The following is a 16,942-nucleotide window of genomic DNA, read 5'->3' as shown; positions in this document are numbered from 1 at the left end:
TTAAAACATGATTGAAAAAATAAAAAATAAAATAATATGTTACCCAGTCTGAGGTTAATATGAAACCGAATTAAAAACGGAACGGGTTATAAACGAGTAGTAACGTGGAGTAGTGAGTAACGGTTCTACTGGAGGTACTTTAGAAGTTACAAAGTGAGGCCTCCTCTCTCCCCCCAAAGCCCTCTGCGCCCTGTAGCACTTCATCAGCTCCCTGACATGTCGGTCCCAGTGCAACAACCTCAGCAGGAGTAAGGGCTCGATCACACCAGATGCGCCTCTCAAAAACGCGTCGCCCGCAAAACCATTGATTCCCTATGGTACGGCGCTTCAGATGCGCCTTTTAAATGCCACGCCGGGCGGTCTTTTAAGTTCCACAGGCGCTGTTTTGCCCGGCATATTTTTGCCAAGGTGTTTTTGGTGCGGATGCCTTTTTATAGAGTCGCGTCTGGTGTGATTGTGCCCTAAGGACATCATTGTTGACTACAGGACACACACACACACACACACACACACACACACCCCCCCCCCCTGTGGGTGGTCAGCAGCTTCAGGGTCCTCAGGGTTCACATCAATGTCGACCTGATCGGGGTCCAATCACAACCTCCACACGCCAGGACTTTGAGATGCGCTCCTGCAATGTCTACGAGTGTGTAGGGTGGTCTGGCTTCACCGGAGGGAATTACCCACAATGCACAGCATTAACACATGGTTACAAGGCAGAGGACAGCCCAGACACATGACTTATACACGACTCGTACTCAAGTAATTACGCTCACTTATTGCGTGACCACATGACTACTTTTGCTGAATACATCAAGTGTATGGATTTGCAATCAGTGTCCATTGATAATGTATGCTAATGTGTTTTGGACTATTCTATGTCTCAGATTCTCAGTTTCTATTTCTGCATATTTAATGAGCATCGTTGAAGGCGGAGCCTAAGTCCCTATGGCTGCATCTCTGTCACTTTTGAGCATGTGACATGAAAGAACTTGGAACTAACGTTGAATGCCATGAGTCATTTCAGTGGGCAGCTGTTAATAAGCAGCGTACATACTTTGGTTTTATTGAGAAACATGGCATTCATCTCTTTTCTTATTGGACTGGTGTTCCAATACAAGGCCATGTTTCCAATTCCATGGCGTAAGGGTGTGAAAGATAATAATAATAATACATTCTATTTGGAGTCGCCTTTCACATCACCCAAGATCACCTTACAATAAAACCAAACAGGATAAAAGATAAAAGCATGAAAGATAGAAACAACATTAAAACAGAACATCAACATAAAAACAAGTGAAGTGCACAGGATCCAGTTATAGAGAGTATGCCAGTTTGAACAGGTGAGTTTTGAGTTGAGACTTGAATGATGTGATGGAGTCTGATTGTCTTGTGTGTGGGGGGAGTGAGTTCCAGAGCCTGGGTGCTGAGCAACTGAAGGCTCAAGGTTCTGGTTCAAAGTCCTCTGAATAAGTCAATTTCAAAAGAAAAGAACGGTTTCCATTTATAACCTTGTCGTCATACAAATGTACCTCGATGCTCTGGAGAGGACGAGTGCTCACAAACAGCACCAGAGCTCTTGGATGAGAAGAAAGGATAGTTGTCATGGTTTCTTCCTGAACATGGAGGAACGTGTCCCAAAGTGTTACGCTGTGATACTGCAGAGCATCATGGCTACCCATGCAGACCTCAGTGCTGATAGAGGACTCCTCTCTGTACTGGTCTTGTTAGACCTTAGTCCTGATAGAGGACTCATCTCTGTACTGGTCTTGTTAGACCTTTGTCCTGATAAAGGACTCATCTCTGTACTGGTTTTGTTAGACCTTAGTCCTGATAGAGGACTCATCTCTGTACTGGTCTTGTTAGACCTTAGTGCTGATAGAGGACTCATCTCTGTACTGGTCTTGTTAGATCTTAGTGCTGATAGAGGACTCATCTCTGTACTGGTCTTGTTAGACCTTAGTGCTGATAGAGGACTCCTCTCTGTACTGGTCTTGGTAGACCTTAGTCCTGATAGAGGACTCATCTCTGTACTGGTCTTGTTAGACCTTAGTCCTGATAGAGGACTCATCTTTGTACTGGTCTTGTTAGACCTTAGTGCTGATAGAGGACTCATCTCTGTACTGGTCTTGTTAGACCTTAGTGCTGATAGAGGACTCATCTCTGTACTGGTCTTGTTAGACCTTAGTCCTGATAGAGGACTCATCTCTGGACTGGTCTTGTTAGACCTTAGTGCTGATAGAGGACTCATCTCTGTACTGGTCTTGAACGCTGCGTTGTGAGAGCCAATCAGCGCTGAGCTGCTCCTCTGTTGATGAATCTAATTGGCTGCTGCTGCTCACGTGGCGCTGGAAGCGGAAGTCCTTCACGACGTCGGAGACATTCACGGAGCTAAGTGCGCTGACGGGTGATGTTATGAACCCCGACACCAGGGCGCTACATGTGGATGTACATTGCGGATGGCGAAAAATATTTTTCCACGGAGATAAGCCCCGCCCCCTCACCGACACGTATGACGCGGTTAACCCACAACGAGTCGGCTGAGTAAACTCTTCTCTTCTCTTCAGTTCTGTTTGTGACAGGGTTCATCCACATGCTGACCAGTGGATCTCCAGGACCTTTCCATAACTTTAAACCAAATTTCCATGATTCAACATTTTGTGAAGACTCGGTGTATGAACAAGTGAGAAGATGTACTATTTAAACTAACAATGAGAATTAAAAGGCATTCAGTATATATTCCGTGTAAATTAACATTTGAATATAACAAATTTGCATTACTTTTCCAAAAATTGTGGGATTTTATTTTTGTCAATTACTTTTCTAGGCCTGCTAATAGCCATTTAAAAACTCCATGACTTCTCCAGGTTTTCCATGACCGTACAAACACTGTTTTGAATAAAGGTTTGAAAATTATAATTTTATTGTTTTTTTATCCATTTAATTGATTATCAAAATAATTGTTAGTTGCAGCCCTAGACTCATCTCTTTACTGGTCTTGTTAGACCTTAGTGCTGATAGAGGACTCATCTCTGTACTGGTCTTGTTAGACCTTAGTGCTGATAGAGGACTCATCTCTGTACTGGTCTTGTTAGACCTTAGTGCTGATAGAGGACTCATCTCTGTACTGGTCTTGTTAGACCTTAGTGCTGATAGAGGACTCCTCTCTGTACTGGTCTAGTTAGACCTTAGTGCTGATAGAGGACTCCTCTCTGTACTGGTCTTGTTAGACCTTAGTCCTGATAGAGGACTCATCTCTGGACTGGTCTTGTTAGACCTTAGTGCTGATAGAGGACTCATCTCTGTACTGGTCTTGTTAGACCTTAGTGCTGATAGAGGACTGGTCTTGTTAGACCTTAGTGCTGATAGAGGACTCATCTCTGGACTGGTCTTGTTAGACCTTAGTGCTGATAGAGGACTCCTCTCTGTACTGGTCTTGTTAGACCTTAGTGCTGATAGAGGACTCATCTCTGTACTGGTCTTGTTAGACCTTAGTGCTGCATTCGACACCATTGACCATGACATCCTATTACAGAGAATGGAGCAGTCGATTGGCATTTCAGGCACCGCACTAAGTTGGTTTAAATCCTATTTATCAGATCGATCTCAGTTTGTATTTGTAAACGATGACGCCTCGATAACCACCAACGTTAATCACGGAGTTCCACAAGGTTCTGTGCTTGGACCAATTTTATTTACCTTATACATGCTTCCTTTGGGCAATATGATCAGGAAACACCACATGAACTTTTATTGTTATGCTCAATTATATCTATCGATCAAACCAGAGAAGAGCAACCAGCTCAGTAAAATTCAAGCATGTCTTAAAGACATAAAAACATGGATGACCTGCAACTTCTTGATGTTAAACTCAGACACAACCGAAGTAATTTTACTCGGCCCTGAGCACCTCAGAGATCCATTATCTGGTGATGTGGTTTCTGTAGATGGCATTGCCCTGGCATCCAACACCACTGTAAAGAATATTGGTGTTATCTTTGATCGGGACTTGTCCTTTAACTCCACGTGAAGAACATCTCAAGGACTGCATTCTTTCATCTACGTCATATTTAAAAAATCAGGCACATCTTGTCTCAAAAAGATGCAGAACAATTGGTTCACGCGTTCGTTACTTCAAGACTGGATTACTGCAACTCCTTATTATCAGGCTGCTCTATAAGTCTCTTAGGTCAACTCCTTATTATCAGGCTGCTCTATAAGTCTTTTAGGTCAACTCCTTATTATCAGGCTGCTCTATAAGTCTCTTAGGTCCCTCCAGTTGATCCAGAATGCTGCAGCTCGTATTCTCACTAAAACTAAGAAAAGAGATCACATCACTCCTGCACTAGCTGCTCTGCACTGGCTCCCCGTAAAATCAAGAATCATTTTTAAAATTCTTCTCTTAACCTACAAATCCTTGATTGGTGATGCTCCATCATATCTTAAGGAGCTTGTCGTACCATATTGCCCCACTAGAGTGAGCTTCGATAGCGCTTATAGTTTGGGCTAAATCAGGTTCATCTGGTCCAGACCTAGAGATGCTGCTACAGGCTGATAGCTGCTGGGGGACGCTTAGGATGCACTGAGCACCTCTCTCCTCTTTTCTCTCTCCTTCTGGATGAATTTTCATCTCTCTATTGCACATTATTAACTCTCCTTCCTCCCCGGAGTCCTTGTGACTTCACGTCTCATAGGGTCCATTGGACCTGGCTGGGTCTGATGCCATGGCCCTGTTGATGCTCCGCCCACTCCTCCTCTCTACCTCCATCTGCCTGATGGATCATGGAGGTCTGGATCGTGGTCCATGACTACTACCAACTATTCATACACTCTGTCATATTCATTGAATGTGTTGTTACTCTGTCATGATTCCTTCTGGTCACATGACATCTATTGTTCATCTAGTCACATGACATCTATTGTTCATCTGGTCACATGACATCTATTCATCTGTACATCCTGGAGAGGGATCCTCCTCTGTTGCTCTCCTGGTTTCTTCCCTTTTTTCTCCTGAAAGGGTTTTTTCTATTTCTTGGGAGTTGTTCCTGATCCGATGTGAGGTTCTGGGACAGGGATGTCTATGTGTACAGATTGTAAAGCCCTCTGAGGCAAATTTCTCATTTGTGATATCATCAATCTATGATCCTTTCATCAATCTATGATTGTTATGCAGTCTGTGAAATACCCTCTGGATCGGAGCCAGAGGACATTAATAAAAACAATGCAGACACGTCATCAGGTAGTTAAACTGAATTCAGCCCGTTTATTCATATTAATACCTGAGAGGTATTAATGTCAGCGTCGGAAATACACGAGGGCAAAGGGCAAAAATGCCCCTAAGAAATATAATGTTGCCCCCGATATCACTCAGAGAGGGGCAAGAAAAAATTGCCCCCAATAATTTCCTCTGATAATTATGATAATTTAATGAACTTGTCAAAACATCATTGGGTCCGGGTCAATATGACCCGCTCCAATTGCCATTCCGTGTTTTGGATTTTCGCCGAGAAGTTGCTTTCTATCCATCGCTTGTCAATCTGGAGAAGCGGCATGGAGTTGATTTGGAAGCTGCCTACATTAACCCCAAACAAGCAAGGGTTTTTACCCAGTACCTGGCAGAGCAAATACAGCTGGAGGTTAGCAAGCAAGTATTGGCTTCCAGATACATCAGTGTCCTTGTTGATGGGCGCACAGACAGGTCAACAGCGGAGAAGGAGGTCCTAAAGTGTGACCCTCGCATGGCATTTCTAGGGTAATTATCTATGATTAATTATTCATTATCAATTATCTATTACTCAAGTTTATTGTTTATCAATTAATATATAGGTTACTTACGCACATACAGTACAATAATTTATCTGAAGTGGCTCACTTTGTGTTTATTTTGTTTATCAATGGTTTCTCAATGCCTGGTTTTATGTTTTTCTTTACATTTTTCAGATTGATGGGTTCCTGTCTTTTTATACCTCTTTCTATCGAGGATCAGGTAAAAGACGACAGGAGCTGGACCAGCTGGCTGAACTATTAGACGAGTCTGTCCTGACACGAGTAGAACAAGAAGAGCCCTTAAAGCACTTGAAACAAACATCCCTGCATCGCTCATCGAAGTGAGGTGGGAAGTGATCAGCGGCCAGATATAAAGAAAGCAGATGCTGCAAGAGTGAGAGGATGGCTCAAGAAAGTGAGGACCAATGAATTCCTCTTCCATATGGGTCTTTACATGGAGGTTTTGGGTGAGTTGACCCATCTATCTCTCCAATTCTAAAAGGAAAGCATCTCTCTTCCCACAGCTGTGGAGGCTATTGAGACTTCCAAAGAGGTGCTGAAAGACATGGCAAAAGGTGATGGCCCAAAGCCGAGCGCAGTGAAGGTAGAGTGTCGGTGTGGGAGCTACAGACGTGGAGAGCTTTCTGACACAAAGATTGAAAAGTTCCAGAGAGACGCTCATTCATGATATTGTGGCCTGCCTTGAAGAAAGGTATCAAACAGACAAAATCCTTTTGTCCATGTGTAGCCTGGACACTAAGCACTGGCCGGAAGATCTGACCGAGTATGGCAACGAGGAGGAAAGAAAATATGATTGTATGTTGGTTTTTTGTTCAAAAAAATCTAAAAACCTTTTGAATCTGTAGACTAGTGCCTAATAATCTTATTATTGCCATTTGATGACAATTGCTCATATACTGTAAGCCTAAATATGTATATTTATTATTTTGAACAAAGGTTAAATATTATTTCACAAGTTTAAAAAAGTGCCCCCAATTTATTAAGAAATGCCCCTAGATTTCTGCCGGTGGGAGCAGAAGTTGCCCCCAACATGACAGGTTGAAAACACAATACCAGTCACTGTGACCTCAGACATAAACAGGTCAATGAACAACTGTCACAAAAACTGGCAATTAAAGATGAAGACATAAAGATGAAGCGCTTTTTATTGTCATATCATTTGATGGCCTACATGAGAAGCCTCTGAAAGATACAATATGTGGTTGAGCTTAAATTACATTGAATAGCACCACAACATTGGACCAAACACAACTAAATATGTATGTGTTACCAGTGGCGTTTCTACATAGGGGCAGGTGTGGCACTGCCCCACCAGATCCACCAGATGACGCTGTTGTGCAGAGAGCTCAAAACATTCGCACTTCGCGGAAAAATATATATATTATTTTTTTATTTTTAATGCAAAGTAGCATGAATATGTGTGTTAATAAACTTGACTCGTAAGCATTATAGTCTAGTTTTGGAGTAATTTGATTCCTGTGTGTTTCTGTCTGTGTGCTTGCTCTGTTAAATGATGTCATGTGCTCCGCTGTCATGTGTCCGCTGTCCCTTCCTTTCCGGTGGGGCTACGGCCCACGCTGCCCTACCGTTACCATGGAAACACCAATGAGCATGAACCACACAGGCCAAAGTTAACATTGAGCGGAGGGGCACTTTTCAAATCTGCCCCATGAAATCTGCCTGGCAACTAGACTGGAATAATGCGAAAACCGCGAGACCTGTACCCCGTGAGTAAGAAAAAATAGAGTCAGATCAAAGCCAACTACGGGTTAGTTAGCTATCGATAGATTTCGACAACTGTGGAAGAGTTTTTTAAGTAATATGAATAACGTTATAACAGAATGACTGCTGGATTTTAACAGCAAAGTCATCGAGAGGGTTGCTCAAGCAAAGAACCGCCACGCCAACTTCCTTTTTAACTGATCGGCATTGGAGAGTCAAAACTTTTTCTTCTTCATTTGTTTTGGCGCTGAAGGACATCGTCTTTTTTACAAAGTTTTGTTGAATAAATTATGCAAGTTATTTAAGCTATGTGTCAGTCTAATCTTTTTACTTTGTTGCAATCATTTCACTTTAACGCTGTATTATAGTGCGTACTATGTTGGCATGACTCTTTGTAATGAAGAGTGTGTTCAAAATATAATGCAGTATTATTTTTATTTTAGGCAACATCTTTGTGTCGTGCTGAGCGCTTAAGCTTGTGAAATGTATTTGAAATAGGATTTCTGCTCCTTGCTGGCACTCAAAATGCAGCCCATAGTATATCTGACTGGTCAGAGGTCTCCTGTTATAATAATCAGCTACCACGATTTTTATGACGGTGACATGACGTCATACGAAATTGCCCAACCAGAAATGTCAGGCTAAAATCGCCACTGTGTGTAACGTAACATACCCGATTGGACAGAATGAGAAACTGTTTAGTTTCTCATTCTGTCCAATCAGGAACCAGAATGACTTTTGTTGTGTGTTTGTTTTCCTAAATGTTGCCGTATTGTATTTAATGCCCTTGTGTGACTTGAAATGTGTTTGTGTTGTGAAATGTTGTTTCTATAAGGTTGCAGTATTTTTTTTTAACTATTGAGTTACGTAAGCTGTTGTTTTTTTCTAAAATGTTGCAGTATGTTGTCAAATTAAGTGTTTTGTGAAGTATTGTTTAATATCAAATGATGTGCGTCTTGTTTGTGTTGTATGGAATGTTGCTTTGTGTGAAATGAATTAGTTTGTAAAATGAAAAACGAAGGTTAGGTGAAAACATTAGAAGTGGGATTGTTTTGCCGTTGATCGACAGCTGACTCCTCCCTCTTTTATCTGACAGTGCTCACATACTGGGAATCTAAACGTCACTTTATTCAAACTTAATAAAGTGACATTTACAGAATGTATCTATGCGTCTCCCACACCAGAGAAAACAATCCAACAATGTTTTGTTAAATGGACTGCACTTGTTTAGTCTTCCAGCCAATCAAAACGCTTCTACACTGCATGCCATCATTCAGCCATTCACATGCTGATGGGAGGAGCTAAGGTTCACCTGTCCATCATCACTAACTAACATTCACACACTGATGGGAGGGGCTTAGGTTACACCTGTCCTCGGCAGTAGCAAACATTCACACACTGATGGGAGGGGCTTAGGTTCCACCTGTTCTCATCAGTATCTAGCATTCACACACTGATGGGAGGAGCTAAGGTTCACCTGTCCATCAGGAGTAACTAACATTCACACACTGGTGGGAGGAGCTAAGGTTCACCTGTCCATCATCAGTAACTAACATTCATACACTGATGGGAGGAGCTAAGGTTCACCTGTCCATCAGGAGTAACAAACATTCACACACTGATGGGAGGAGCTAAGGTTCACCTGTCCATCATCAGTAACTAACATTCACACACTGATGGGAGGAGCTAAGGTTCACCTGTCCATCATCAGTAACTAACATTCACACACTGATGGGAGGAGCTAAGGTTCACCTGTCCATCAGTAACTAACATTCACACACTGATGGGAGGAGCTAAGGTTCACCTGTCCATCAGTAACTAACATTCACACACTGATAGGAGGAGCTAATGTTCACCTGTCCATCAGTAACTAACATTCACACACTGATGGGAGGAGCTAAGGTTCACCTGTCCATCATCAGTAACTAACATTCACACACTGGTGGGAGGAGCTAAGGTTCACCTGTCCATCAGTAACTAACATTCACACACTGATGGGAGGAGCTAAGGTTCACCTGTCCATCAGTAACTAACATTCACACACTGATGGGAGGAGCTAAGGTTCACCTGTCCATCAGTAACTAACATTCATGGGAGAAATGTTGGGGTTAAGCGTCTTGCCCAAGGACACCTCTGATTGAAGGACGACCCCCTGCTGTGATCTGACCATCCATGATGTACTGCAGGTTGTTCTTAACACTTATTCCAGCTGACACGACACAACCAGAAAGATAAATGGAGAATATTGATGGAGCTAAAAGTATGTTCACATACATATATATATATATATATATATATTGTGATGTGTTTACAGAGCAGTATGAAATGTAAAAAGTTAAATATTCCTTCACTCTAATTCTCTCCGACAGTCAACTCTAAAACAGTATCTCTTTCGTAGTGGATGATGGAAATGATAACCGTTTCCATGGAGGAAAGCCTCAGATAAGCCCCGCCCCCTATGAAAGTCACACGAGTAAAGCGTTGAGAATATTCACAACTCTTTTGTTGTGAACATAAAGATGAGATAAAAAGACGACGTCACCTTCTCTGGAGCGGCCGGGGGGCTGAACCTGCGGGCGCAGACCAGGAAGGAGTCGGGCTCCGGTTTGCTGTTCTTGACCTCGGGGTCGTCGCCCAGGACGATGTGGTCGAAGCGGCCGAAGAAGTCTCCGTGTCGGCTCGTCTTCATTGTGAAGGTGGCGCCGGCCGAGCTGGTGGCCACGGCGACGGGGATGCTGTGCTTCTGGAGGTGGAGCACCAGCTTCTCCACACCTGACGCACACGGAAAATAAATGAGCTAAAACTACATTTATGGAAATTACAAAATCCTATATCTCTCCTCTAATTGATTAACTGGTTCCCCTTATGGATCATTAGTTTTGCTGAATGTCATACAGTATTCAATTAAGTTAATAAAATGTATTAATTTACCTGAAGGAAGAATGAATATCTCCGCTAGTTCAATCAAATTTAGTCCTGAAGGAAAAAATGATTGGGCCATAAATCAGATAAAAATGTGTTCGGCTTCAGAGAAAAAGTTTCAAAGATATTAAAATAATATTTCTTGGGGAATTTAATAAGTCAAAATATTATCTTTTAAAAAATTTATTCCTTCTCTGAAGCTATTTTGTGGAGCTCTTTGGACTCACTGTGTATGCAGGACTAATAACTTGTAGATGTGACAGAAATATTAATATGAGTCTAAATTTGGTTGCAAGAAAGTGAAAAGATATTCAATTTGAAAACTGAAGATTCTTTGTTTACATAACCATCTATTTAATTACTGTAAAACATTGAGCAAAACATATTTACACCAATAAGCAATTGGTGAGGCGTGACACACTTACAATATTTAAAAAAATCATAACTAAAGAATTATTTAAGGTAGAGCTGTAGAATTCACATGAATTACATTTTTGTTTTCACAGAACATCCCGGGCATGAACTTGGTGAGTTATTGAATATGTCTTTATCTTAAATTCCGTGGGAACCAAAGAGCAGAGATCATTTTTATCTCCGGCTTCAAGGACGACAGCATATAAAAATGTAATAAAAAAACTAATTTCCCTTATGTGCGACATTTATACAACTCAACATTAACACGGACGACGAGAACACATCTCCTCCAGCACCGGTCTACATATTGCAACATGACTTTGGAAAATCCTGTGCATTATAACTTTTAGTTGCTTTTCAAAATTCATTGACAATAATAAAATATGACTTTTCTATTGTAGTTTCCATACGGCACTGGGGTCAGTATTAGTACGTCCACACATTACACATGTTAGCTGAATATTCTAGTGTTCATAGTAGAATACAACGGGTAACATAGGCAACTGTATTAAAAGAAACTTAGTTATTAGTCATTCATTTGGACTTTCTCAAGAACATTATTAACTGCAGCTTCAGCCGAATTAAAGATAAGACTTTATCTAGTCCAGCTCTCTTCTTTTTAAAAGTTTTGAATTCACAGACAGAGACCTGGAAACGGTCACGCTGGATCCAAATACAAAAATATATTCAAGTTTATAATGTTCTCTTCTTAAAGCCCCATAATGGAGTTTTTCCCTTGGAGCGCCCCCTTCAGTATTTAACGTTTACTTCAGTGTCGTAAATACCCCCTTCAGTATTTAACGTTTACTTCAGTGTCGTAAATACCCAGTTACGATAGATGCAGCCTCGCATACACTTGTATTGATGACCAGACGAAGTCAGAAACCAAGAAATGATGTCAACCGATAAGGTAAGAATATTCAAAGATTTTACATAAATATGACTGCATAGTTTTATTCATTGTGATATCGGAGATGAATGCTAACATAACCAAGAGAATGACAACATTTAGTTTAGATGAAATACCGATCGCGTTTTCAGCCTATATACGTTGTTTTCTAAATGTTTGAATGTGGAGTACGTGTGATCGAATACAATATTGTTGACAACACCAAAAAGCTACATACAAAAGCTCCCCTTATACTGTAGCTGCGAGCGTGGAGTGGCACTATATGACATTGCGTAATCACTGCCAGAAAGCAGGTCGAAGTACATCCGCCCCGGACCGGGCGGCTCCAGAATCCTACATAGCGGAGTTATTTCCCCACAGACCCCCGATAGCAATAGCGGAGGCGCAAATCGCCATATTAAAAGTCATTGTAGCGGCACAATTTTTTTCAAGCTGTTATTTTAAGGTACAATTGTTGCATAGTGTTACTTTAAGTAGCAAAATGCGACGACAACGACATTCCAGTGTTTTGCAGTGACAATAAATGAAACCTGGAGCACAGAACCTGGATCAGGTCTCAATCCTGCAGCCCGGTTGCACGAGTACAGGCATGTCCAAAGTCCGGATTGCATACGGCCCACAGCTTCAGTCATATAATGTGTTATTTCTGGCCCGCCAGATCTGTCAGAATGAATAAATCATAAAAACTTGAAAGACGTAATTCCTCCTTTCTAATCTATCTGGCTCTGCATCCGTGGCGTGAACCCTTCTCGAAACATTCATGCCATGGCGACGGCAACAAAAAAAGAGAAATGTTGACGGTGAGGGCCGCTGCTTTCAGGAGCGGTGGGAATTACTAGTTTTTCCCCTACCATGAGAACAGGGTGGGGGTCCGCCCCACTGACATGTTCTCTATAGCCCCAGATTACAACAGAAGTAATGTCAGGTTGTTTTATTCAACTAAACGGTCAAATGTTATTGATCGTATCGACACAGCGGCATGTCATTTCTGTCTCTACGTGGTGGCGTTCACACTTCTCCTGGCTGTCGGTATCGCGGCGGAGCTCCGCCCCCATGCGCACAGACAGGTGAGCACGCTCCAACCAGCCGGCAGAGAGCGTCCAATATGTCGCGGGAACAGCAAACCGACACCTCTCCCACGGTGGTGAAGACAAGTCGTCTCGGAGTAGCTCTCTGCTCTGGGTTCAAGAGCAGAGACGAGGTGGGGCGCGAGGGGAAATGCAGATTCTTTTATTTCAAGACCGTTATTGAGAACGTCACACATTACAAAGTACACTAAGATAAAACTTTTTTTATTTTTATTTAAAAAGTCATTAATAAATAAAGAGCGAAATGCCTGTCGCCTACTTTCGTGTAAATGTGTACGTTACGGCGTTAACATATTACGCTGGGCAACAGACTAGATTATTGGCGACTTTGTGAGTTCAGCGTCCAGCTGTTGCCCTTCAAAATAAGAGCTCAACATTGAGCTTTATTGAGAGTGGCCGTATCAAGCCTGCAACCCTGTTTTAAAAAGAGGTGTAGTGGAAAGCTAATTTGATCAGACATAGAATAAAACGTGATGACTCAAACATATCTGCACTCGTTTTTTGTTTTGCAAAGGTTGCATGTTGTTGTTAATTTGAAAAGATATGCAGTGTAAAATTCAGTAAAAGTCTTTATTGCCAAATATTTGAGCTTATTTTGTTAATTTTGTAACCCTTTTTTTACAGGTTGCACTTTATTGTTTTGATTGATTGATTGATATATTTATTTGTCGTTTGCAAACAGTTAAAAGCACAAATTACAAGAAAAAGTGGATGAAAGATTACAAGCATAACATGAGAGAAAAAGAAAAACCCCCCGACTATGTTATTATCTTGAAAAGGTATTCAGTGCAAAACAGTTTAATTGCAGCCACAATAAGCTAAATGTGAAGTGTGTTGAACGGTAACATATGTCATTAACAGGGAAAAACCTGTAGATGTGACTAACTATTGCTTTTCTGAAAAGATCTAGTAAAAGATAAGGGCAAAATTAATTAGTTTTAAAGTGTAATGATAACAGACCACTTTGCATGACTTCTAACTCCCGTTTAAAATGTTCATTAAGCAACGTTATGTAACTCATATAAATGTAAGGTATTCTATATACAGTTTGTTCATCGTTATCTGACTGAATGAAAGGCAGACTTGGTTATATTATATTATATGTGGTTACATTGTCATTTAAAAAATAAAAGTAATCGTGACAGTAAAAATAAATTGTTTTATAACAGTGTATTTTCATGTAACTTTTGTGGTTAAAAAAATGTCTGAAGGAACTATTGGCCCCTGGGCATCTTTACTTTATCACTTTTGGCCCTCGTTGAGAAACGGTTGGACACCCCTGCACGAGTAGGAATAGAGGTGACACCCTGCACAGCAGCAGCACGTCCCTGTGATGCAGGTCAGTAGTGTGAGTGCTCATGGCCCGAGGTGTTCGTGGTGAGGAGGCACACCTGGCAGGAGGTTGGCCGAGGGGAAGATCCGGTCCTGGATGAGTCTGGTTTCAGCCAGCAGGTCCTCGGCCGTCATGGGGAGCTCCAGAGCGTCCCGGATCATCCGGGCTCCGTCCAGAGCCTTCGTGCCCATGACGGAGGCCTTCAGGTCCCAGGTGTACTGCTTTCCGAAGCGATCACAGACCTCCTGGAAGGACACGGTGTACAGTCGCTCGGTGTCTGGAAGGAGAAAACACACAAAGAACATTGTAAGTGTACATTGAAATTATATTTAGCATTTTAGAACAAATACACTTTATGTTCTAAAATACTAATTCATTTTACCAGAGGCTATACAAGTTATCTGTGAAACAAACTGCAGGAAACACATGGAGCCTTTTAAACATTAAGTTGTTTCCTAACTTGCCACCTGTCTGTGTTTTACGTTTTATTTTTTAAATGTCTTGTTTTAAATGAGAAATGTCCTGTCTTAATGTTTTTAAAACATGTTTTGAGCTGTTGCTGCCGTACTGACTGATGAGTCGCCAACATCATTTCGTTGTATATTTTTACAATGACAATAAACGTGCCCGTGTTACGGTTAAAGACGCCACCGTGCAAACAGGTGAGCCAATGCGCCCGTTGTTGCCAATAAGAAGAGAAGACGTAGCAGCCCTCGTGAATGCCGCATTGTTTAATGTGTATAGCATATATATTCACTTGCGTGTCTCATTTCGCGGCATTCGCGAGGACAGCTATACGTGAAAACTCGCCAGTTAACATGGTCGCCTGTTAAACCGTAACACCCCCTGCCTACTGGAAAAGTTTAGTACGTAACACTTTTTGAACCACATATTAAATAATAGCCTGAGCCAAATTCACGCGAAAGTTATTTAAAAGTCCCATTAATTCATAATGTCCGTTGTTTTTGGCCGTGTGCAAAGACATCCTGAACATAGTGTATTTCTATGCAGGCAGCTGCGCGCGACGACGGACCCGAATACATTGATATGTGCTGTCTATAAACAACAGCACAAGATAACACACTGAGTTTCATCACCTAATAATAGTCCATCCATGTCGAAGATGACATGGCTCACGGGTTTGTAGGAGCAGCCAGGCGCAGACATGATGACTCGTGAAGTTACTTCCGCGTTGAAGATGAGAGGAGGGGGGTCGATGAAAAAGACTGCGGTCAGGCCAGCCGCCACTTCGAAAAACAGTCAAGCCAGCCCGCCCGATTCTTTTCAGGACACGTATATACCAGGCATTACGGTACGAGCGTGTGAAAACTGTCTTCAAAATAAGAGCGAACTTCCGGTGAACGTGATATGAGGAAACACGCCTTTTAAATACAGATATAGTGAAAGATTAAACTAAATGAAGAGTTGAAAAATCATGAATTGTATGAATGATGAATACAATACATAAAAGAAGGTAATTATTCCAATATTGGATGTTCTGATTTAGAATTTCAAAATAAAAGCTATAGAAAATCACATTCATGCGCAAATGTGTGTCTAATTTCAGAATAGATTTAGAACACAATGGTGCGTAGTTACAAAATACTTTCACTTCTAATTCATGGTAGAGTACCTCAAGGTGTCACCCATAGATAATCAAGACATTCTGATGTTTGATTTCTAAATGAAAGCACTTCATAAAGAAAATAATAATATATTTCCAATATTTGATATTTCTTTAAAGCAGATCATTACAAGTCTTGACAAAAACGACACTGCATTCTTGTTATTGGTGACGTCTGCTAGGCCCATTAATATTTTCATCGGATATTACTGTACAAATTGTGAGGAAATTCAACTTAAAGTTAGCGAGAAATAAATATGATTAATATTATGCCAATATTTGAATTGTATTTAAAGCAGAACCTTACAAGTCTTGGCAAAATTGACACTGCATTCTTGTTATTTGTGACCTCTGCTAGGTCCATAATTATTTTCATGAGATATTACTGTACGAATTGTGAGGAAATTCAACTTAAATTTAGCGAAAAATAAATATTATTAATATTATGCCAATATTTGAATTTTATTAAAAGCAGATCCTTACAAGTCTTGAAAGAAATCACACTGTATTATAGTTATTGGTGATCTCTGCTAGCCCCATGACTATTTTCATGAGATATTACTGTGTGGATTGTGAGAAAATTCAATTTAAAATTAGCAAAAAATTAACATTATTAATATTATGCCAATATTTGAATTTTATTTAAAGCAGATCCTTACAATTCCTGACAGAAATTACACTGCAGTCTTGTTATTGGTGATATCTGCTAGGCCCATGATTATTTTCAAGAGATATTACTGTGCGGATTGTGAGAAAATTCAATTAAAAGTTAGCAAAAAATAAATATTAATATTATGCCAATATTTGAATTTTATTTAAAGCAGATCCTTACAATTCTTGAAAGAAATTACACTGTATTATAGTTAGTGGTGACCTCTGCTAGGCCCATGATTATTTTCATGAGATATTACTGTGCGGATTGTGAGAAAATTCAATTTAAAGTTAGCGAAAGATATACTTATTTTACCGAGGAATTTACCAATAAATTCATTAAAAATCCTACAATGTGATTTTCTGAATTTTATTTTTCTCATCGTGTCTCTCATAGTTGAGGTCTACCTATGATGAAAATTACAGGCCTCTCTCATCTTTTTAAGTGGGAGAACTTGCACAATTGGTGGCTGACTAAATACTTTTTTGCC

The 16,942-nt window shown here is 40.8% G+C and overlaps 1 protein-coding gene across 1 annotated transcript in view; it reads right to left on the bottom strand.

Annotated features, from left to right (window-relative positions):
• The window catches only part of pudp (pseudouridine 5'-phosphatase), a 45,744-nt gene extending 30,309 nt beyond the window's left edge, over positions 1–15,435 (bottom strand). The window contains exons 1-3 of the mRNA XM_056431659.1: positions 15,274–15,435; positions 14,235–14,453; positions 10,052–10,281 (exon numbers count right to left, since the gene is read on the bottom strand). Of these exons, the coding sequence (XP_056287634.1) occupies positions 10,052–10,281; positions 14,235–14,453; positions 15,274–15,343 (519 nt within the window). The 5' untranslated portion in view covers positions 15,344–15,435. The remainder of the gene's footprint in view (positions 1–10,051; positions 10,282–14,234; positions 14,454–15,273) is intronic.
• Positions 15,436–16,942: the final 1,507 nt, after the last annotated feature.

Source organism: Pseudoliparis swirei, chromosome 14 (genome assembly GCF_029220125.1).
Source record: "Pseudoliparis swirei isolate HS2019 ecotype Mariana Trench chromosome 14, NWPU_hadal_v1, whole genome shotgun sequence".
NCBI classification, from domain to species: Eukaryota; Metazoa; Chordata; class Actinopteri; order Perciformes; family Liparidae; genus Pseudoliparis; species Pseudoliparis swirei.
Note: the sequence above shows the minus strand (reverse complement) of the source record. Positions and strands in the feature narration are given on the sequence as shown.